At 48.4% G+C, this 21,587-nt stretch overlaps 1 protein-coding gene across 1 annotated transcript in view; it reads left to right on the top strand.

Annotated features, from left to right (window-relative positions):
- ROR2 (receptor tyrosine kinase like orphan receptor 2) overlaps window positions 1-21,587 on the top strand; it is a 47,891-nt gene that overhangs the window by 12,009 nt on the left and 14,295 nt on the right. Inside the window, exons 2-3 of the mRNA XM_056127376.1 lie at window positions 3,176-3,463; window positions 4,201-4,231. Coding sequence (XP_055983351.1) covers window positions 3,176-3,463; window positions 4,201-4,231 — 319 coding nt within the window. The remainder of the gene's footprint in view (window positions 1-3,175; window positions 3,464-4,200; window positions 4,232-21,587) is intronic.

Below are 21,587 nucleotides of genomic sequence, written 5' to 3'. Positions count from 1 at the left end.
TCTCTCAGATTTGCGTGTGGGGAAAGGAAATTCTGTCTTTATGCCATCCATGGAGACATCAAGAGGAGGTGGTGGAGACAGGTGACCTCCGAGCAGCACCGTGGTGACTGAGCCCACCTGTCCTGGCCCTGAGACCACCCCTCCTCGCACGTGTCTGCTGGTCAGTGTGGAGACATGCGTGGCACAGAGTCCCCCTCGCACGTGTCTGCTGCAGACAGCCTGTCACCAACAGAGATGGCAGTCGTGGTGGGTCGGTGCCAGGAGATGCTTGTTCCTTACACACGTCAGGGCTCTCTCAGATAGCAGCTTGGCACGGCAGCGTGTGCCCTGCTGTGCATTTCAGGTTACGGAGATGTTGAGGTGCTTGAGTTTTAGGCAACTCCCAGGTGTGAGCCTCCCAGTTAAGGCGGGCTCTGGCCCAGACGGTGACGTGGGGGCTGTCGGGAAGCTGCACAACTCAATTCACTGTCTCAGACTCCAGATCAGACTTCAGCCCAGCCACGTGCGGGACTCAGGAGCACAGAACCCAGAGCTGAGCTTGGAGTTCTCAGGAAGGGGCTGTGCCAGGGATGCTCCCCTGCTCTGCAGCCCCTCCCCGACTCTCCCCTGCTCTGCCACACCTCCCTGACTCTCCCCTGTTCCTTCGCCCCTCTCCACCTCTCCCCTGCTCCACCGCCTCTCTCCGCCTCTCCCCTGCTCCACCGCCCCTCTCCAACTCTCCCCTGCTCCGCCGCCCCGCTCTGACTCTCCCCTGCTCTGCCGTCCCTCTCTGCCTCTCCCCTGCTCTGTCGCTCCTCCCTGACTCTCTCCTGCTCCATTGTCCCTCTCGCCTCTCCCCTGCTCAACCACCCCTCCCCGCATTTCCCCTGCTCCGTCGTCCCTCTCCACCTCTCCCCTGCTCTGCCACCCCTCTCCGATCCCCTGCTCCGCCACCCCTCTCCAACTCTCCCCTGCTCCATGGTCCCTCTCCTCCTCTCCCCTGCTTCGTCACCCCTCCCTGACTCTCCCCTGCTCCGTTGTCCCTCTCCGCCTCTCCCCTGCTCCACTGCCCCTCTCCAACTCTTCCCTGCTCTGCCGCCCCTCTCCAACCCCCTGCTCCGCCGCCCCTCTCCTACTCTCCCCTGCTCCGTGGACCCTCTCCACCTCTCCCCTGCTCTGTTGCCCCTCTCTGCCTCTCCCCTGCTCCGCCATCCCTCTCCGCCTCTCCCCTGCTCCGTCACCCTTTCCCGACTCTCCCCTGCTTCGTTGTCCCTCTCCACCTCTCCCCTGCTCCGTTGTCCCTCTCCACCTCCCCCCTGCTCCGCCACCCTCCACCTCTCTCCTTCTCTGCTGCCCCTCTCCGACTCTCCGCTGCTCTGATGCCCTTCTCCCAACTCTCCCTGCCCTGCCAGCCCCTCTCCCAACACTCCCCTGCCCTGCTGGCCCCTCCTTCCCATGCTGTCCTCCACAGTGGACATGCTACCTGGAGGGGTGCCCTCTGGCAACTTCATCTAGTGTGGCTCAGAAAGAAACATGGTAGAGCCTGACTGCGTGGTTAATCATCTCGAAGAACAGTCTACGGGGAGAGGAGCCTCTCTGGGCAGTGTGACCCCACACTCTCCCTTGTGAATGAAAATTGCTCCTTTATGTTGAAATCCTTCTGCCTGAGCCAGGGTGCGAGCATGGGGTGCATTCCGTGCCTGTGTGAGGCCCCGCATTAGAGGAAGAGGTGAGGGAGAAAAGCCCAGCACTGCCCCTCAGCTACCCGCCAGGCCCAGCTTCAGGGGTCATTCCCATCCTGCAGGACTGCTTTGAGAGCATACTATCAATCCTCGTGATGGCATCGGTCATAACACTTCCAGAACACGACGAATTCTATAGTCACTTTCAGCTTTATGATTTTAGTTTCACCGGGTACTTTAGTTCATCTCTTGATGGTTGATGGAGTTCTGTTTAGCCTTAGTTTTTCTCCTGTTACATATTCTTAGTGTGTGTGTTTAACTTCAGAGAAACACCAACTTTGACCTGTATTCTCACTCAGACACACAGCTGCCTGTGCTAAAACGTGCACAGCACACATATCACACATGCACACTCACACACATAAACACCACCTGCACACACATGTGCATGCTAATGCATAGCACACAGAATACCGATGCATACTCAAACATACTCGCACACACACTGCTGCCATGTGTGTCATCCTTTCATTCCTGTGTCACAGCTGAGAGTTTCTGCCTTTGCCGGGAAGGGCCCCACCTGCAAGGCAGTGCCTCGCCTGACTGTGCTGTGGACCTGACCAGTCGGGCTCTGGCCCAGCAGTGCTCAGGGGCCACCTGGGCTATGCCTGGGGGTGCTCCAAGGATTACACAGTTCCAGGGCTCCAAACCAGGGCCTCCTGCATCCTGGGCCTGTGCTCTGGCATGGAAGCCACCGCCACACCCCCTGTCATGTGTCCTTTCCTGCTTTCCCTGCTGTGGCTCTGTGTGGCATCCAAAGAATAGAGTTTGGCCTTTCCTTGCAGGGACAAGTGGGCAGGTCTCATGCTTGCATGGAGCACTGGAGTGTTTGTGAGTTCCACGACTGAGCGGTTACTCACTGCCCAGGGTGTGCTTGTCAGAAACCCTAAGCCCAACCCTTGGGATGCTGATATGGCCGTTCCTAGACCTTTCCGGACCATTGGGCATTGCCACTCGCCCTGTTTGCACAGCTTGGGCTGAGGGGACACTCTGCCTTCCAGTTTCAGCCCAGACAATACAGAAGTTTTATTTCCAAGAGTCTCAGACACCTGTGCTTTCTGATGGTGATTTCCTTGTTTGGAAACATCCCAGACATGCTGCTGAGTGATGCTCAGCTGAGAGGGTCATGCGCTGGCCTTGTGGGGGGTGTGTGTAGGGAAGCCCCTCCCAGCTGGCCTGAGCAAGACGCTAATGGGCTGCACACAGAAGTCAGGAAGGCAGCCCCCCTCAGACACAGACTCGGGCCCATCCATCCTGGTGAGGAGACCATCCACAGAATGCTCTCAGCCTCTCTGTGTCTCACTGTCAGCTGGTCAGTGCTGGTGACCTGCTGGTACCGGTTATTTCCAGTAACGGGAAGGGACTGTCAGTGGCTGAGAACACGGGGACCCTGCAGAGACCCTTCTCCTTGCCTCCACTCTGCTGAAGGGCCTCCACTGTCCTCTCCCTTGCAGGTTACTTCCTGACTTTCCTGGAGCCGGTGAACAACATCACCATCGTCCAGGGCCAGACGGCCATCCTGCACTGCAAGGTGGCCGGCAACCCGCCGCCCAGTGTGCGCTGGCTGAAGAACGACGCCCCTGTGGTACAGGAGCCACGGCGTGTCGTCATCCGCAAGACGGACTACGGCTCGCGGCTGCGCATCCAGGACCTGGACACCACCGACACCGGCTACTACCAGTGCGTGGCCACCAACGGGGTCAAGACCATCACGGCCACCGGCGTCCTGTTTGTGCGGCTTGGTGAGTCTGGGCTCCCTGCAGAGGCCGGGGCGACCCATGGAACACTCATGTGAAACAACCCGCAGAGGCAAGGGGGAGTCAGTCCCCATACCCAGCCCCCTGCACCATGGGGGGGGGGCGGTCAGTGTAAGCCACTGGCCCATTAACTAGCAATGAAAGAAAAGACGTTGTCCCCGAGCCGAGGTGAGCCTGACGGGGGGGGGCAGCAGGCCTCTTCCAGAGGGGCTTCCATGGTCAGGCTGGTAGTTGCAGCGGCTGTGGGCTGCTCCCGGCACAGACCCGGACCCAGCCGGAGGAAAGTCGGGCACCGTGAGCGAGCTGGGCTTTAGTGCTGTCCTGGGTGGTGATGGGGCTCCGTGCTGGAGGGAATGTGTCCCTTCTCCTTCCACTGTGAGCCATCCCTGGCACACCCGGGTCCTGTTCTACAAGCCCCTGACCTTTGTGTCGCAAGGTCAAATCTGTCTTGTGTCACAAGGTTAGGGAGAGATAAAAGAGCAGAGACTCCAAAAATAGCTCCCAGAGTTTCTGCAGAAACAGACTTTCTTTCAGCCTCGCGGCAGTTTTCTCCCATCTGAGCATATAATTGTGGGCAGGGGCAGAGCTGAATCAGGGACGGTTGGCCACAAATGAGCACCCGGACTGTGGCCTCCTTTCCTGTGGGTTGGGTTGGGGCAGAGCTTGTGCCAAGTTGTGAAATATTAATAACTTGTCTTTTTTTGTTGTTTTCATCTCTTCAGGTCCAACGCATAGCCCAAATCATAACTTTCAGTAAGTATCTGTTCTCCCTAACCATTTTCTCATGCGCCGAGAGTTTCCATTATGTAATAACTCGGGTCCTGAAGCCAGCGCGCGGGCTTTGCCGGATTTGTGAGCAGTTGGCAGGACTTCACACGAGGATGGCAGAGGGCTGGGTTGGGACTGGACAGCATTTTCCATGTTTAGGATGAGGAGGGAAAGTCCGAAAACAAACACTGGTCATTCCTCAGAGAGTGTCTGGAGGGATGAAGCACCCAGCTTTTTTTTTTTTAATTTTTTATTTATTGAATCACTGTGAGAACAGCCACAAAGCTTTCCAGTTTAAGTCTTGGTCGGTCATAGGCACTGTCTGTCACGGTCCTCCCGTTGTTCGTCGATTTGCTCGAGCGGGCCCAGTAACGTCTCCATTGGAGACTTTGTTGTTACTGTGTCTGGCATATCGAATACGTCACGGGGAGCTTGCCGCGCTCTGCCGGGCGGGCGAGATACTCTCGGTAGCTTGCCGGGCTCTCCGAGAGGGGCGGAGGAATCGAACTCGCATCGGCCACGTTGGCTGCGTGCAAGGCAAACACCCTACCGCTGTGCTGTCGCTCCAGCCCTACATACAATGTAGGGTCGGTCATACAATGATCAAATGGTCGGTCATACAATGATCAAATACTCATCCCTTTCATCAGTGCACATTTCCCACCACCAAGAACCGCAATATATCCCCCCTCCCACCCCTCCCCCTGCCTGTGTGGCAGATTTCCACTGTACACTCTCTCTCTACTTTGATCACATTCAATATTACAACAAAAGACCCACCATTATTATTTGGAGTTTTCCTGAACAATTAGACCTGCCCCAAAAAAGGCATCATTACATCATTTGTTTTCTATTGCCGATTATGAAGAGCATATGATGTCACGTGGCTGCTATCACGGTGGCGATGTTTTTGGATTTCTGATATTTTAGTAATAAGTCTAGAGGGATTTCTGCCAAAAGCTGCTGGGTTCTGAGGTTGGTTTGTGTGCCTTTGGGATCATGGCTGTTCAGGATCCCAGTTTTTGTCTGCTCCGAACCCTGGAGGTGCTTCTCCCTGAAGCCCAGCCCTGCTGGCTACAGACTCTGTAGCCTTGGGCCACCGACGGGGTCTCCAAGCAGCTTCTGGAGTGAAGAGACAGGAGCTGCCCATAGCTTCTGGCTAGGAGTCTGTTCTCCTGTTGCCTAACACAGGTCCCCGGGGCTGCCTGTCATAGAGGCTCACGTCAGCCTCGCTGCATATCACATATGGGTGACAGTGACTTTTCTTGGGGTCTGTGTCTGAGACCCAAGAGGCTGTAGGAACCCCTCAATCCCGTGTCCCGGCTCTCCCCAATGTGCTACACAACATACGGGCACCCTGAGGCCGGGTATCCAAGGCCTGGGGAGAGGGGTCAGGCAGGACTGTCCCCAGCTGGAGGCCGCCCTCAGAGGCAGGCTTGATAGCTGGTTCTGGGCTTGGTGCTGGCACAGGCTGCTCCTTTACATCATTGGTTCTGAGGAAAGAAATTGCATCGAGGGCACATTTGTGAGACTTCAGGAAAACTATTAGTTCTTGCAAAGGTTGCATTATCACTTACTCGCTTTCCTTTCATAGTTGACTGTATATGATGATAGAACCTTTAGTTTATATAAATATTGTTAAAATAGTCATTACAGTGACAGATATAAATAATCATGAAATAAATCAGACTGGAGGTCAGAGAGGTAGTACAACAAGTAGAGCACTTACCTGACATGTGACCACCCCAGCCAGGTTCAATCCCTGTTAGTCATGTTGTATGCCACATACTGCCTGAACACAGAGCCAGGAGCAAGCCCTGAACTATTGTACTGAGTGCAGCAATGAACACTGGGTATACGTATATCTTTCAAATGAATGTTTTTGTGTTTGGGAATAAAGGCAAAAAATGGTATCTCTGGGCCATGTTCTATAGAACTAAACAGTTCTATTGCTATTTTTTGGATAGATCTTCACACTGCTTTCCATAGAGGCTGAACCAGATGACATTTCCTCTACCAGTGGATGAGGGTTTCTCTCTTGCCATAACTCTGCCAACACTGGATCTTTCCAGACCTTTTGATATGTGCCATTCTCACCAGCTTGAGATACTGCATTTCTCTCACCATCATTGATGTGAGCACTTTTGCATCTGCCTGTTGGTCATCTGTGTATCTTTGGGGAAGTGTCTGTTCATGTCCTTTCCACATTTATGGATGGGGGTGGTCAGATTTCTTGTTGTTGAGTTTTGTGAGTGCTTTATAGAGCTTGGGTATTAACCCTTTATCTGGTATATTGTGTGCAAATGTTTTCCCCCATTCAGTAAAGTGTTATTTTCTTAGAACTTGAGTTCCTTTTGCCGTGCAGAAATTTTTAATTTGATGTAGTCCCATTTGTTTGTTTTTGTTTTTGTTGTCTTTTCCACTGTGGTCATCTTATTGAAGATTCCTCTGTGGTCGGTTTTCTGGAACATTATGTCAATGTTTTCTTCAATGTATGTTACGGTTTCTGTCTAATCTCAAGATCTTTAATCCACTTTGTGTATACATTTGTCAGTGGTACAAAGTCTGGTTCTAATTTAATTTTTTTTTTTATAAATTGTTATCCAGTTTTCCCAACACCATTTGTTGAAGAGATTTTCTTTGCTCCACTTCATATATTTTCTTTGTTATAGATTAATGCCCCTAAGTCTGGGGATTTAATTCAGGGCTCTCAATTCTTTTTTTAAAATTTAATTTGATTTTTATAAAGTAGTTCACAATATTTGATTACATTTAATATTCAAATACCAGTCCCACCACCATTATACCTCCCCACCACCGTATTTTGGATGTTTCCATCCCAAATCCTAATCCCTGCTCAAACCAGAACCGAAATGATTTATTTTGTATTGTTTGTTATGAAAAACCGCTGAAGATGCAACAGAAAAGTATCCTTAGAGGAAAGAGGGTGAAGATTGTTGTATTTCACCCAAGGTCCCTTCTATAAGATATTACTAAAATGTTGTTAAAGAACAAGCAGGTGGGGGCTGGAGCAATAGCACAGCAGGTAGGGCATTTGCCTTGCACGCGGCTGACCCAGGTTCGATTCCCAGCATCCCATATGGTCCCCTGAGCACCGCCATGGGTAATTCCTGAGTGCAGAGCCAGGAGTAAACCCTGTGCATTGCCGGGTGTGACCCAAAAAAAAAACAAAAAAAAAATAAAAAAAAGAACGAGCAGACGCCATTGGGCTACACTAGCACACGACAGGGACAAATGGGGACATTACTGGCACCTGCTCGAGCAAATTGATGAATAATGGGATGTCAAGTGATCAAGTTGTTAAAGGTTGAGCCTTGTGTGCTTATATATATATAAAGGTAAAGGTAAGGTAAAGGCCCTCCCGTTGATCGTCGATTTGCTCGAGCGGGCCCAGTAACGTCTCCATTGGAGACTTTGTTGTTACTGTGTCTGGCATATCGAATACGTCATGGGTAGCTTGCCAGGCCCTGCCATGCGGGCGAGATACTCTCGGTAGCTTGCCGGGCTCTCCGAGAGGGGTGGAGGAATCGAACTTGGGTCGGCCATGTTGGCTGCGTGCAAGGCAAACGCCCTACCGCTGTGCTATAGTGAGTGGTCGCAAGGTCAACCTAAAGTCAACCTGCAGCAAACTATATATATATATATATTTATATTTATATATCTGTAAAAATATATTTCCCTCTAAGATTGCTTGCCTTCTACTTTAAACCCCATCAAATGTGGTGTACTACTCTTGGAATATTGAGGTATGAGATGTTGGGTTCACTCATGGGTGAGGTACTACCCAAGCATGTGGAGAATGCTCATGAGCATGGCAGTGGTTGAGTTATGGAGGTTTTCGGCTGCTGGGGCGGGGAGGGGCCTCACCCACCCCTCTCTGAAACAGCCTGGCACAGGGCCTGGCAGCATGGCTGTGGCATGTTGGTTTATGCTTTCTTCCGAGAGATTTATAATGAGTCTCTGGATCATGGCCATTGGTGAATTTATATGGTGCCAGACAGAGGTGGATTGTGGGTGTGATTTCCAAGTTGCCAGAATCAGAGGAAGATGGGGGAAGGTCACCCAGTCCCAGTTCTGTTGAATCTGGAGTTTTGAGTCACAAGTCCCGCATACTTGAGTTTTCTGCAGATTCACTCGTGGGTGAGGCTCAGCCTGAGCATGTGGAGAGTGGCCATGAGTGTGGTGGCAGTTGAGTTCTAGAGCTTTTCACCTGCAGGACTTGGCTCTGTTGGCGCAGGGGGTGGGAGGAAACTCACCCGCCCCCTCCAGGGTGACCTGGATGAAACAGCCTGGGGTGGGGTCTGACAGCATCGCTATGGTGAGTCCAGGCCTCTCAATTCTTGTTTGATTTTAGGTATTTCAGCAGGGGATGGGGAGAAGATTGAGCTCCTGGGTCTTGTCCTGAGCATCATTCTTTTCTTCTTTAGAATTTAAACTTACATGGAAATGAAAAAAAGTCTTTTTAAATTTTGCTTTGTTTCGGGACTATACCCAGCAGTGCTCATGACTTTCTCCTGGCTCTTTGCTCAGGAATCAGTACTGGCGGGCCTTGGGGGATGGTGCGGGGGATTGAACCCAAGTCGCTACATGCAAGGTCACTGCTCTATCTCTCCAGCCCCCTGAAATGCACAGATCTTAAATATACCATTAAAAATCTTTGAAAAATGTAAATAACAAAAAACCCTTTGCCGTCCCGACCACATTTCCATCTCACCCAGAAATTTTGTTTTACAACTTCCTAGCAGTGGCTCTCCTTTCCAGGCAAATACTCTTCTGATCTTTTAATATAAGAAACTAGTTTTACTTGTTCCTTAACTTTATAGAAATAAAGCCGCACAGCTTATGGCCACTTAATCTTAAGTTCTTACACTCAGCATCATGTTTCGAGATCTACCTTTCCGGTGCATGCCTCGGTGAGTCACTGCTGAATGCATTCCATTGTGTGACTCTTCAGGCTGGCTTATCCACTCTTCTACTTGGGCAGCTTCCAACACTTGATTCATGAGTGAACTGCCAGAGACGTTCTCAGACAGTTATTTTTGGTGTGGATTACTGTCATACATCGTTTAACGACATTTTGGTCAACAACAGCACCACATACCTCTACAACAGCAGTGTAGAATAGTATGAACCATATAGCCTAGAGGTGCAGTGGACAGTACCTTCTAGGTTTGCGTACTTAGACACTAAGACACATGGACAGAATCATCTACCAACTCCTTATCCCTTTTATCAAAAATCCGAGCAAGTTTCACTTCAGTGAGGTAAATTTCTAGGCATACGTTTGCTACCTATTATAATAATGATTTGGTAAGAAATAAGAGACCTTTATCGAAGGTGATTTACCAACTGTCACTGTGGCAGGCAGCAATTCTAGTTGCTTTAGTTTGCCAGCATTTGGTCTTAACGTTCCTTGCAAGTTGAGCTATTCTGCTGTCTATGTAGAGGTATAAGTGATTGTCAACGTTGCTTCTTTAAAAAGTTTCTGTGCGTCATTTGACATTTCAAAATGCACACATCCACAAGTCTCCAGAGTTCCCTTGGAATACTATTTTGGGTGCATTCCCATTCCACCTCCATGTTGACAGGCTTGTATTTTTAGTTGTTTTCTGAGTTTTGTTGCCCTTGCATCATTGAATTTGAGACGTGTTTTACTTTTGGTGATTTGCTAAGATTTTGTGTGTGTGTCCAATTAGATGTATTTTTGTGACTCTTCTCTCTGTTTCAAGACACTTTGTGCTCTGAGGACAGCCTTATTTCTTCATGCATATGATCACCTATGTTAAGTGTATTATTAAAAGTGTCCAGTGAAATGGCACAATAGACACCAGCAAGCAAAGTTCCTTTCTGAAGTACAACCAGAAATCTACTACGGATCACCCACTCCCAGTAGCCTGGTTTTCCTGAGCTCTCCGAGTAGCGAATTGCAGTCAGCATTCCCATAAGCAGACCTGATGAGACGGTGATAGGGACAAGACTGTAGAAGCAACCGTGTACCTTTACGTTTGGGCCATCGGAGGGAGGCCATACTTGGCAAGATCAGCTCTAGGATTAAGACACCAAAACCTGAGTCCTGGAGTTACAGGCTTTCAGCAGCTTAGCCTGCTCTTCATCGGGGAACACCACAGCATCCAAACCACAATCCAGAGACAGAAAGTGAGAAGAATTCTATAGGCAATCATTGCAGAATTAACAGGAAATTCCTTAAAGAAAAGACTAAATCTAAAAAGGCAAACTTTAAAACTCGAAGGAATTATACGATGGAGAGCAGAGGAGAACCATTATGACAACACATAACAAATTTGAGGAGCTCAACTAGCAGATGGAAGCAAGTCCAAGATACTTGAAAAGAACTATAAGAGGACAAGGAATTCTTCATCAAAGAGATTAGAGATGAGAAAAATTGCAATCAGGCTTTTCAGAGGGTTAAAATAAGAATTATGGGAGTATGGGTAATGGAAGGGGGGATGAGAAAAAGAAAAGTAGGGAGGGGAGGAGGGTGAGGAGAGTGGACTTACTTCTGATTTTGTGTGTCACTCCAGGTGATGCTTAGGGAGGCATATGGGGTGCCAGGGATAGAATGAGAATCAGCCACACGCAAGTCAAGAGCTCTAATCCCTGTGTTTAGAGGGATTAATCTCTAATCTCTGTGACCCCGCTGTAAGGAATTGAAAAAATAGAAGAGATGTTCACTCTCAGCTAAAGATTGGCCCCATCTAAACCTGAGATCTGCTTCCTGCTTTCTTCGCTCTGGAGAAGTTCATGTCCTTTTCTTGAACACATACCCCCCCCTCTCTTTTTCTACCTTCATTTTTAAGTAAATTTCTCTAAAACTATCACGTTGCTTTTAAAGGGAGAAGGGAGAAGAGGGGAAGAACTAGAAAAATGCATCAAAAAATAGTATGCTCACAAACTGGAAATGTTTTTATTTTTTTATTTTTCAAATTTATTGAATCACCATGAGATACAGTTACAAATCTTTCATGTTTGAGATTCAGCCATACAATGATCAAACACCCATCCTCCACCAGTGCACAATTTCCCTCCACCAATGTCTCCAGTAACCCCCCACCATCCCAGTCTTCACCCTGCCTATATGGTAGACAATACTCTCTACTTTTGGGCATTATGTTTTGCCTGATTTTTCCCACCACCATTCAAGCCTGCCTGCCAGGGGCAGACGCTAGATAATTTATTTTCTGTTGCTATTTTGAATATCATGAGAGTTTGCTTCTGGAATCCTAGATTGTAGATGGTTGGGTTCCAGAGACATCTCTGTAGGGCACTAATCTATTTTGAGATTCAACTGGGAGTCTCTGGACCAGAGCTGTTGGTGTGCTAAGATGGCGCCCAGTGGAAGCTTATGGGCATGACATTCAGGCTGTGTAGTCGGTGGGGACCTGGGAAGGGACAGTCCAGTGTCTCTGTTGCCATGCGGCCTGGAGATTTAGTCCTGGTACCTGCATACCTGGGCCTTGCTTGTGGAAGCTCTTGGACACCGAGATTCCATCTGGAGTAGGCAGGGGGACTGAACCTGCTCCATCTGGGGTGCCCCAGTGAAATTGGCTCAGTATGGGGCCCAGAGGGATCTCTGGTGCTATGGTGCCACCCAGGACTCACTGCTGTCTTTGGACCAGGGCTGTTGGTGCGCCAAGAGCTGCAAACATTCTTTTATTTTTTTGCGTCATACCAAGCAATGCACAGGGGTTACTCCCGGCTCATGCACTCAGGAATTACTCCTGGCGGTGCTCGGGGGACCATATGGGATGCTGGGAATCAAACCTGGGTCGGCCGCGTGCAAAGCAAACGCCCTATACACTGTGCTATCATTCTAACCTTGGAAACATTCTTAAAATATGCATTACCTTAAAAAACAAACCACAGGGGCTGGAGCAATAGCACAGCGGGTAGGGTGTTTGCCTTACACGCAGCCAACATGGCCGATCCAGGTTCGATTCCCAGCATCCCATATGGTCCCCCGAGCACCACCAGGAGTAATTCCTGAGTGCATGAGCCAGGAGTAACCCCTGAGCATCGCCGGGTGTGACCCAAAAAGAAAAAAAAAACCACAAAGGACCCGGAATAGCCTAGGCAGTTGTAAGAGAAAAGAAAAATGAAGCTTTGACTTCAAAGTATTGCAAGGCTGTGCTTATTAAAGCAGGGTGGCATGGGAGCACAATGCCACATGGATGGTGAAATAGAGAGCCCAGTCATACAGACACAAACTCCACCATCCATCTGTGAGCTAGACGACAAGTGGATAAAATGAAGAAAGGAAAACCTCTTCAGCAACTAGTGCTGACAAAAGTAGACAATCACACTTTAGAGGATAAAAACTTTGATCTGTGACCACATTCACAAAAATTAGTTCAAAACGAATTACATACTTGGTTATCAGACCCAAAACTAAAATACATTCAAGAAAATTACATGACACAGTTCATGACCTCAATATGGAGGTCAGGGATGTATTTATAAAGATTCTGGGAGGGGCTGGAGCAATAGCACAGTAGGGTAGGACGTTTGCCTTGTGCGCACCCAGGTTCGATTCCCGGCATCCCATATGGTCTCCTGAGCAGTACCAGGAGTGATTCCCGAGAGCATGAACCAGGAGTAACTCTTGTGCATCGCTGGGTGTGACCCAAAAAAGAAAAAGAAAAAACCATCAAGGGAAACTAAAGAACAAAATAAGGTCATAATCCAATTTGTATATTTTCACACCAGAAGAAACTGTCAGAAAAGCAAAAAGGAAACCTAGTAATTGAGAGATTTTTATAATTGCATACCAAACTTACAACAAAGTATTTATATATGAAATATAAAGAGAGCTCTATAACTATATATTATACAGAGTTAGATAACTCCACAACACAAAATTTAAGCAGCTCAATTAAAAATAAATTCTAGAGAACAGAACACTAGATGAAGGACAACCATGCGAGCAAGCTGGGTTCCGAAAAGGATTCAGCACCATCGACCATATCCACACGATAACCAAGCTCATTGAGGTTTCTCAGGAGTTCAAGATGCCGCTATGTTTAACGTTCATTGATTTAAAGAAGGCCTTTGATTCTGTTGAGACGGAAGCGGTCATTGAAGCCCTAGCCAATCAGGGCATTCAAACTCAATACATCAGGATCCGCCGTGAGCTGTATTATGGATTCACTACCAGGATCTCACCATTCTACAAAGAAGTGATCATCGATGTCAAGAGAGGGGTTCGGCAGGGTGATACCATTTCACTGAAACTCTTCAGTGCCACCCTCGAGAACATCATGCGACGACTGAAATGGGAAGGAATGGGAGTGAAGATAGACGGTTGGCAACTACACCACCTCCACTTTGCTAATGACATCATTCTAATAACACCAAACATTAGCCAAGCGGCCCAAATGCTGGCCGACTTTGACCGTGAGTGTGGAAAGGTCGGACTACAACTGAATCTTACGAAGACAATGTTAATGAGAAACAGCCTCGTTCCTGATGCTCCATTCGCTCTCAAGGGAACGACCATCTCTGAATGCAACAGTTATGTGTACCTAGGTTGAGAAGTCAACATGAGAAATGACCTGGCACCTGAGTTGTGCAGGAGGAAGAGAGCAGCTTAGAACGCCTTCAAGAGCGTCGAAGAAATAGCTAAGAGGACAAAGAACCTCTGGCTCCGGGCACATCTCTTTGATTCCACTGTTCTTCCTGCATTAACATATGCTTCAGAGACCTGGGCTCTACGAAAACAGGATGAGAGCAAAATTCCTGGTACTAATCTCGGCCATTCTTGGGTGTTAGTCTCCTATTTTGTTACTTTATGTTCCCCAGAAGAATGCAATGTTTCTATGTCTATCCCTCTCTTTCTGACTCATTTCGCTTAAGATGATATTTTCCATGTAGTACCACTTGTATATAAATCTCATGACTTCGTCTTTTCTAAAAGCTACATAGTACTCTACTGTGTAAATGTACCAAAGTTTCTTTAACCAGCCGTCTGTTCTCGGGCACTCAGGTTTTTTCCAGATTCTGACTATTGTAAAGAGTGCTGCAATGCACAAACAAATGCAGATGTCACTTTGACTATACTTTTTTGCCTCTCTGGGATATATTCCCAGGAGTGATATTGGAGGCCAACCACACATGCTAGGGGAAAAGGGAGCTCAGATAGAGAAGGGAGCACCAAATAAAGGGTCTTGGAAGGATCCTCCCAGGATGGGAGAAGCATGCTGAAAGTAGACTATAGACCAAACATGATTGCCACTCATTGCCTCTTTTGCAAACCACAACACCCAAAAGGACAGAGAGAACAAAAGAGAATGCTCTGCCACAGAGGCAGGGTGGGATGGGGGGACAGGGGTGGGAGGGATACTGGGATCCATGGTGGAGGGAAATGGGCACTGGTGGAGGGATGGGTATTTGATCATTGTATAATTGAAACCCAAGTACGAAAATTTGTTAGTCTACAACTGTACCCCATGGTGTCTCACTAATAAAAATTAAAAAAAAAAAACAACAGGATGAGAACGCTATTTGGGTCTCCCAAAGAGGAATCTTGGAGTATCACGTTTCACTCAAATGAGAGAAAGAATCCGGTATATATATGGAGATTCTTAATCTCCATCGACGATCAAGAATCAGGGATGCTGTCTTGTTTGCCAAGGCGTCGAAAATCAGATGGGCTGGACACGTAATGAGATTTGGAGACAATCGCTGGACTAGAGCCATTACCAACTGGATTCCGTGGGACGTCAAAAGATTGCGTGGCCGCCCACCTACCAGATGGTCAGACTTCTTTGTCAAGACCCTGAATCGGTTTGAGGCTCTTCGTGTTCCTAGAACGAACAGACGCCATTGGGCTACACTAGCACGCAACAGGGACAGATGGAGACATTACTGGCGCCCGCTCAAGCAAATCAATGATTAATGGGAAGTCAAGTGATCAAGTGATAGAGAGCACTCTATATCTAACTATATATTATACTGAGTTAGATAACTCCACAACACAAAATTTAAAAAATAGCTCAATAAAAAATATAAGGATCTTGAATAGACACTCTCCAAAGAAGGCATAATTGGTCCTTTAGCAGTTGAAAAGATGCTTATCATTGCTTATTATTAAGAAAACACAAATATAAACACTATACAAATAAAAAAACCGCCTCAGACCTATGAGAATGACTTGCATCATAAAGATCGGCAGCAACTAGTGAGATTGTGGAAAGGAATTCCAGTTCCAAACGGAAAACCATTAGGAAATTCCTAATAAAATAAAAAATGGAAATTCCATATGATCTAGTAATTCCACTCTCAAGCCGAGTTTCAAGTTCATTTTAATCTGGTTTGTCTTGAATTCCATTTTGCCTAACACTAATGTTGCTAGAGCTCCTTTCTTTTTATTTGCATGTGCCAGGAATTCAAATGCCAACAATATTTTGCTAATCTTGTTAAGTTTTCGACGTTCTTGTGTCTATATTACATTAGGCTCTTGTAAACAGAGTTGTATCTTGAAAGTTGGTGAGAATTTTCCTCTACTAATTCGTGAAGGGCAACAAGCAAGCAGTTGTTCCAGCACATTCATTTTGGTATTCTGTAGTCAGTTCCACTAGCCCTTGTGCATTCCTCCTGGGAGAAGGTCCGTGTTTTTATGTCCATGGATCTTCCTCTGTAACTCTGTCCATTGTCCCCCTGCCCCTGTCAGAGAGACTTGTCTGGCAACAGAGCCCCAGGGTTGGACTTGCTGCTGTGTTTCCTCTGGGGAGGGTCCAAGGAATCTCTCCACCTGCCAGGAAAGCAAAGGATTTATAAAGGAACCTTTCTTTCCCCTTAAATCCCAGCATGTGGGTATCAGAACTCAAAAGCTTGCAAGTGTCCAAGGTGTAGAGGAATTTAGATTTTCCCGATAGATGGGAAAGTTGATGATACAGCCATTGCCTTGTCTCTTCCGGTAGAGTTGATCCCTCATTATTTGAAGATTTACTTTCTAAGTTACCTTCTCACTCACCTCCCAGTTGAGGTCAAATGTGTGACTTTCTGCCTTTTGACTTCCTCCCTCGGGTTATTCTGTGGACAAATGTCCTTTACAGGATCTGTTTGGTGCCAATCGTATTTATGTGTGTGTGCTTGTGTGTGAACTTCTTGTTGAGGATTTCACTGTTTCAGGGGCCCCAGGCACAATGCTGAAGTGCTGTCTATAATGTCCTAGTTACATGGAGACTGGGACACTCCTTTGGGAGAAACCAAGTTCTAGAGAGGTTTTGTCTAGATGTCTAAAGAGAGTCACTGTTTAATGAAACTTCCACACTCAGGGACCAGAATACAGTGGGAAGAGCATTTGCCTTGCACGCAGCTGACCCGGGTTCGATTCCCAGCATCCCATATGGTCCCCCGAGCAGCCCTAGGTGTGATTCCTGAGTGCAGAGCCAGGAGTAACCCCTGTGCATTGCCAGGTATGACCCCAAAAGCCAAAATTAAAAAAAGAGAAAGAAGCTGCCACATTCAGTAAACCAAGTGTCTTTAATCAGAGACACACATAGAGTGAGATTGTGACACACATAGAGTGAGATTATGTTTTGACCAGTTGATGAAAATATCACCTGGTCCCAGAGGCTTGTATCTCCTGTCATTGCTATGGGAACTATTCAGTGATTCAGTGTTTACAACAACTTGATAGAAAATAACAACTGCAAATTGAATTTTATCCATTTTTTCTATTGAGATATTTGTCTTTTGGGTATTGGTTTGCTGGAGTTTTAAAATATGTATTTTTCCCTTGATTTGGGTGTGTGGAGGCAGGCAGGGGAGGAGGCCTCCAACTGATATTCAGAGTTTCCGGGTCCCACCAGTGATCCTCTTCCAACCTGGCCCGTGAGTCAGTGCAAGTGCCCGAAGATGTGGTACTGCTTGGACCCTGCAGTGCCAGGGTCAGCCTGGTGGTGCCCGGAGTGGGATAGGGGTGGGGGGGGGCTTTCAGGGTTTCACCTGGCGATGCTCAGGGAACCACGTAGTACCAGGAATCAAATTCAAGTTGGACACATGCAAGTGCCCTCACCAGCTCCTTGAATTATATTTTATGTGCAGACTTTATGTAGGTTTGATTACAAGGAATCAGTTTCCATGTAAGTTATAAGCTAGAGCTCTGCTCTAACCTTTTCCACTATCGATACTTTAAGGCCTTGTTGTCTTCTCTGTAATCGTTATATTTGCTGTCACTTGCCATCTGTGGGCCTATTTCTAGGAGCTCCATTTTGTTCTTGTAGCCTTCTGTTCATAAAATATTACCCTGGAGTACTCTCTTATTACACACAGAGACATAATCACACCTGCTGCTGTGGGTTCAATCATGTCCCCGATTCTTAGGGTGGAGTCTTAACCACCACAATATTCCAGATGGAGCCTTGGCAGAAGTGGCAGCCAAGTCCAGAGTGAGGCCTGCCACGGCTGGGTGGGGTTCCAGGAAGAAAACAGCCAACCCGAGTTCTCCGTCTCGTCCTCTCTGCCAAGGAAGGGCTTGGCAAAGGGTGTTCATGCAGGCTGAAAACTGAATTGACTGGCAGCTGGCAGGACTGAACTCAGCCTCTGGAACTGAAGACTCATACCTGCTTTCTGTATCGCCCCTCTGCTGCAGTAGCAGGGATGGGTTCATCCCCCTGATGACTAGATTGTTTCCTACATAGCCCTGACCAGTGCCTTGGCTCCTGCAGCCACCTGGTGTCTTCAGCCATGGTTGTCTTGGGCTTTTGCTGCATGAGTTTTATCGTGTGTATTTCATATTAGATGTGCAGAGAAGCTCTGTCTTTTGACGATGATCATATAGTTCTTTCCTTTCACGAAGTCAGTGCTGGGGCTCCTGGGAAGGTCTTACAACTCAGGCCGGAACCCGGGCAGGTGGAGGACTCTCTCTCGCTGGCCAATGGCCTTTCCTTGACATCTCCCCTGACCTGTCCTGTCTTCCCAGGTCTGTGATCTTGTCCCTCCCCCCGCCCCAACCCTGCTGGACTGTGTCTGCATATCATGATCTGACTCCCCCTGTGATGTTCCTCTGAGAGTCAGCCAGAATGAAGACAGAAGATGGAGGCCCTAGGGTTTAAGAGAGGATGGTGCACAGTTCCTGTCACTGCAGTGTCACCCACGTGTCCTTTGTGGGATATGCAGCCCTGCTCTTGCTGGCCCTAGGCAGTCCCGTCTGGACTGGAACACTGGGAATGGGAACAGTGCAGGTGTGGCCTTTCAGCCTCGGACATGGAGCTCTCGGTTCCTGCATCCGCACATGGCTTCGTGTGGCTGACTCATGACTCCTTGCTCCTGCCGGGTCCCCACTCTACACCGTGGCCACCAGCGTGTGCTATGAGGATAGTGGCAGTCCTCGGCCGCCCCTGCAGCTGCAGCGCGGCTTTCCCTTCCATTCGGCGAAGGAGTGCGGAGCGTGGGGGATAGAGAACAGAGCTGCGTTTGTCTCTGCGGCCTGGTTCAGAGACGGGTTATTAGAGCTGACGCAGAGAGCATCTGTAATGCGGAGGATTAAATGTGGGTTTCGGCGTCTCATATTTCCTTTTTTCCCCCCTTATCTTAAAAAAATACTTTCACAACTACGGGACCATACACTTGCACATCGTGCCGAGGGGAAGGAGGTGAGACGAGGCAGTGAGGGGGCGGGTGACGTGGTACAGCAAGCAGTGTGGCTTGGGAGTGGGCTGGGGGAGCGACGTGGTTTCGGGGTATCTGAAGGTGACTTGCTGGTTAGTCTGATAAAGAGAGGATGAGGGGAGGCTCCCTAAAATTGAGCCCCGGACGTGCTTCAGCAAACCTTTATGAAGGGATGCACAGCGATCTCCTGGACAGTGGAAATGCTGTTCACTATTGGCTCTAGGAAATCACCTTCCTTGGGGCCACACCCAGAGGTGTCTCGTCCTGTTACTTAACAGACCAGGGGTGATTCTGAGCCTCTGCACTGCTTCACTGTGTGCTTACCGCCCTGGAATCTCCATTTGCAGTCTGACTTCCTTCTTTGCCTCCAATCCCCTTCACAGCCCCCTGGCATGACTCAGAGGCCCCTCACTCCTGCGTGTTGAAACTCAGTCTCCACTACTGAGACTCCTTCCATCCTTATTTTTAGGGAATTGTCCGGCGTCTTGTTCAAACTTTAACCTAATTACAGTAAAATAGCACTATTAAAAATGTCTAGGTCTGCCAGCGGGCAGGCCTATAATTAAACATGACTGCAAGAGAGAGCATGCACTTGGCTGCTGTGAAGTGAACAGAGGCAGGCAATAGGTTGACTTTGCCCCCATGGATGCTGGTGCCACAAGCCAATGGATAATGAACAGGGATGGGGACACTCTGTTGTTGTCAAGAAAACAACCTTTTGTTTTCTTCACCACTTTTTTCTCACGATGGGCTCTGTTTTCCAGAAACCAAATATCTCCTTGAATTTCATAGCACGGAGCCTGAAGAAAGCACAGAAATTTAGCACACTTGGCATTAGGCAACATGAGACATTGGTGACAAACCATTGGCATATTAGAGTATGTGCACATGCCCTTCCTTTGGAAGGTTCAGGGAAGCACGCGAGAGAAAACGTCTGTGCAGGGATGATAGCCGTGCTTGGCATGTAGGAACTTGCTTAGTGCTTTCACCAAGTCTTTTTGTTTTCCCGTAAGCCCACAGTTATTATGCATTATTACGCCTGGGAGAGCTTTCACACACCTCGCTCTAAAACTGCCTAAGGGAACACAAGACGCTCAAAGGGAAGGGGTGTGTGGGACCTGGGAGGGAGATGCTGAATACTGTCAAAGAGAATGCCAGCCGCATTCCCAGAGAATACCAGAATACGAGGCACCTCCCTAGGATGTCAGAGACATTGGCTTATGCCTCGTGCTACTTGATATGAACCTTGCCTCAGAATTTATGAGGCTCAGTCTCATATATGCCAACAACTCAAAAACAGTTTGCTGAGATTCCCGTGACATGAACCTTGGTGTTGGGAATGGTCATCTGGACCAAGTGCACTCCCAGTGACCACTCACAGCCATGCTCTGGGGCTCACACTTGCGAGTCATGTGCTCTGCCACAAAACCTTAGCCCAGCCACAGAATGGACAGTTTGTTTCATTCTTTTTATTTGGTTCTGGGCCACACTCAGTGGTGCTCGAGGCTTGCTCCTGGCTCTATGTTCAGGCATCACACCTGGTGGTGCTCAGGGGACCATACGGGGAGTGGGGAAGCACATGTGTCCATCAGCAGGTGGGCAGAGGACTGTGGTGCTCTTCTCACACAACAGCCCAGCACCAATGGACCTGCTGCCACGGGAAGACTGTTCAGATTTTACACCCGTGAAAGAAGCCAGAGCAAGAATTTCCCAAGGGAAAGCGGGTTCTACTTCATTCACTGTTACAGCCCGGAATGTGGTTGCCTTGACTGGTTTAACCAAGATCACCTTGAAAGTCAGGCACCATGCGTTCTGATTCCAGGATGAAATGTTTCTGTATCCTGCTATGCTGGTGTTAATTTAGAATGTGTCGAACCGTGCAGCCTGGGAGAGGACAGGGCCAGCATCTGGCCTTGTGTGCAGCTGACCTGGCTTCATATCTCGCACTGCATCGGGTCCCCGGAGCACTCCCAGGAGTGACCCCCGGCACAGAGCCTGTCCAGAGAGCCCCAGGCCCCTGTTTTATCCCTAGCAAACGGCAACCTCGCTGATCTACCAAGGGCCACTTCTCAAGAGCACCTGCCTTCTTAGGTTGAGGAGGCCGCTGCTGACGGCCACATCGACAGACAGCAGAGACCCGAGGGCACCTGTGCAGTGCTCCCTGCAGCCCTGGACGAACATGCTCATGGCAGCCTCGCTCTCACTCCCAGGCTGCTCTGGCTAGAGCACTGGCCCTGGAGTCCAGAAAACTTTTACACATTACATCTTAAGGATGTTCTGTAAGACTTTCCTGGATCCCTGCTATTGCTTCTCTCTTTTGAGGATTCTTCTGCCCTACAAATTTACTTTACAAGTTACCATTTTCAGAGACGCCTTTCTTTTGGTTTAGTAACCAAAGTACACTCTAATGTTGCTGCTGGAGTTTAAGGATAAGGCTACACATGTTTGACATCAACATCCTCTGTGTTCCACATTAACTTCGGGGGATTGACTTCAGAAGTGAATACAGACACACACACACACACACACACACACACACACACACACACACACACACACACCCCACACCCCCCACCATCCCACCCCACAACACACCACACCTTTGGGGATGCCAGAATGCTCAAGTGCCCCGTAAAAAGTGGTGTGATTTTTCAAGGAACCTATATAATCCTCCTATATATTTTCATCT

The sequence above is a fragment of the Sorex fumeus genome, unplaced genomic scaffold, assembly GCF_029834395.1.
Source record: "Sorex fumeus unplaced genomic scaffold, SorFum_2.1 ptg000063l, whole genome shotgun sequence".
Lineage (NCBI taxonomy): Eukaryota > Metazoa > Chordata > Mammalia > Eulipotyphla > Soricidae > Sorex > Sorex fumeus.
This window is presented reverse-complemented; position numbering and strand designations above follow the sequence as displayed.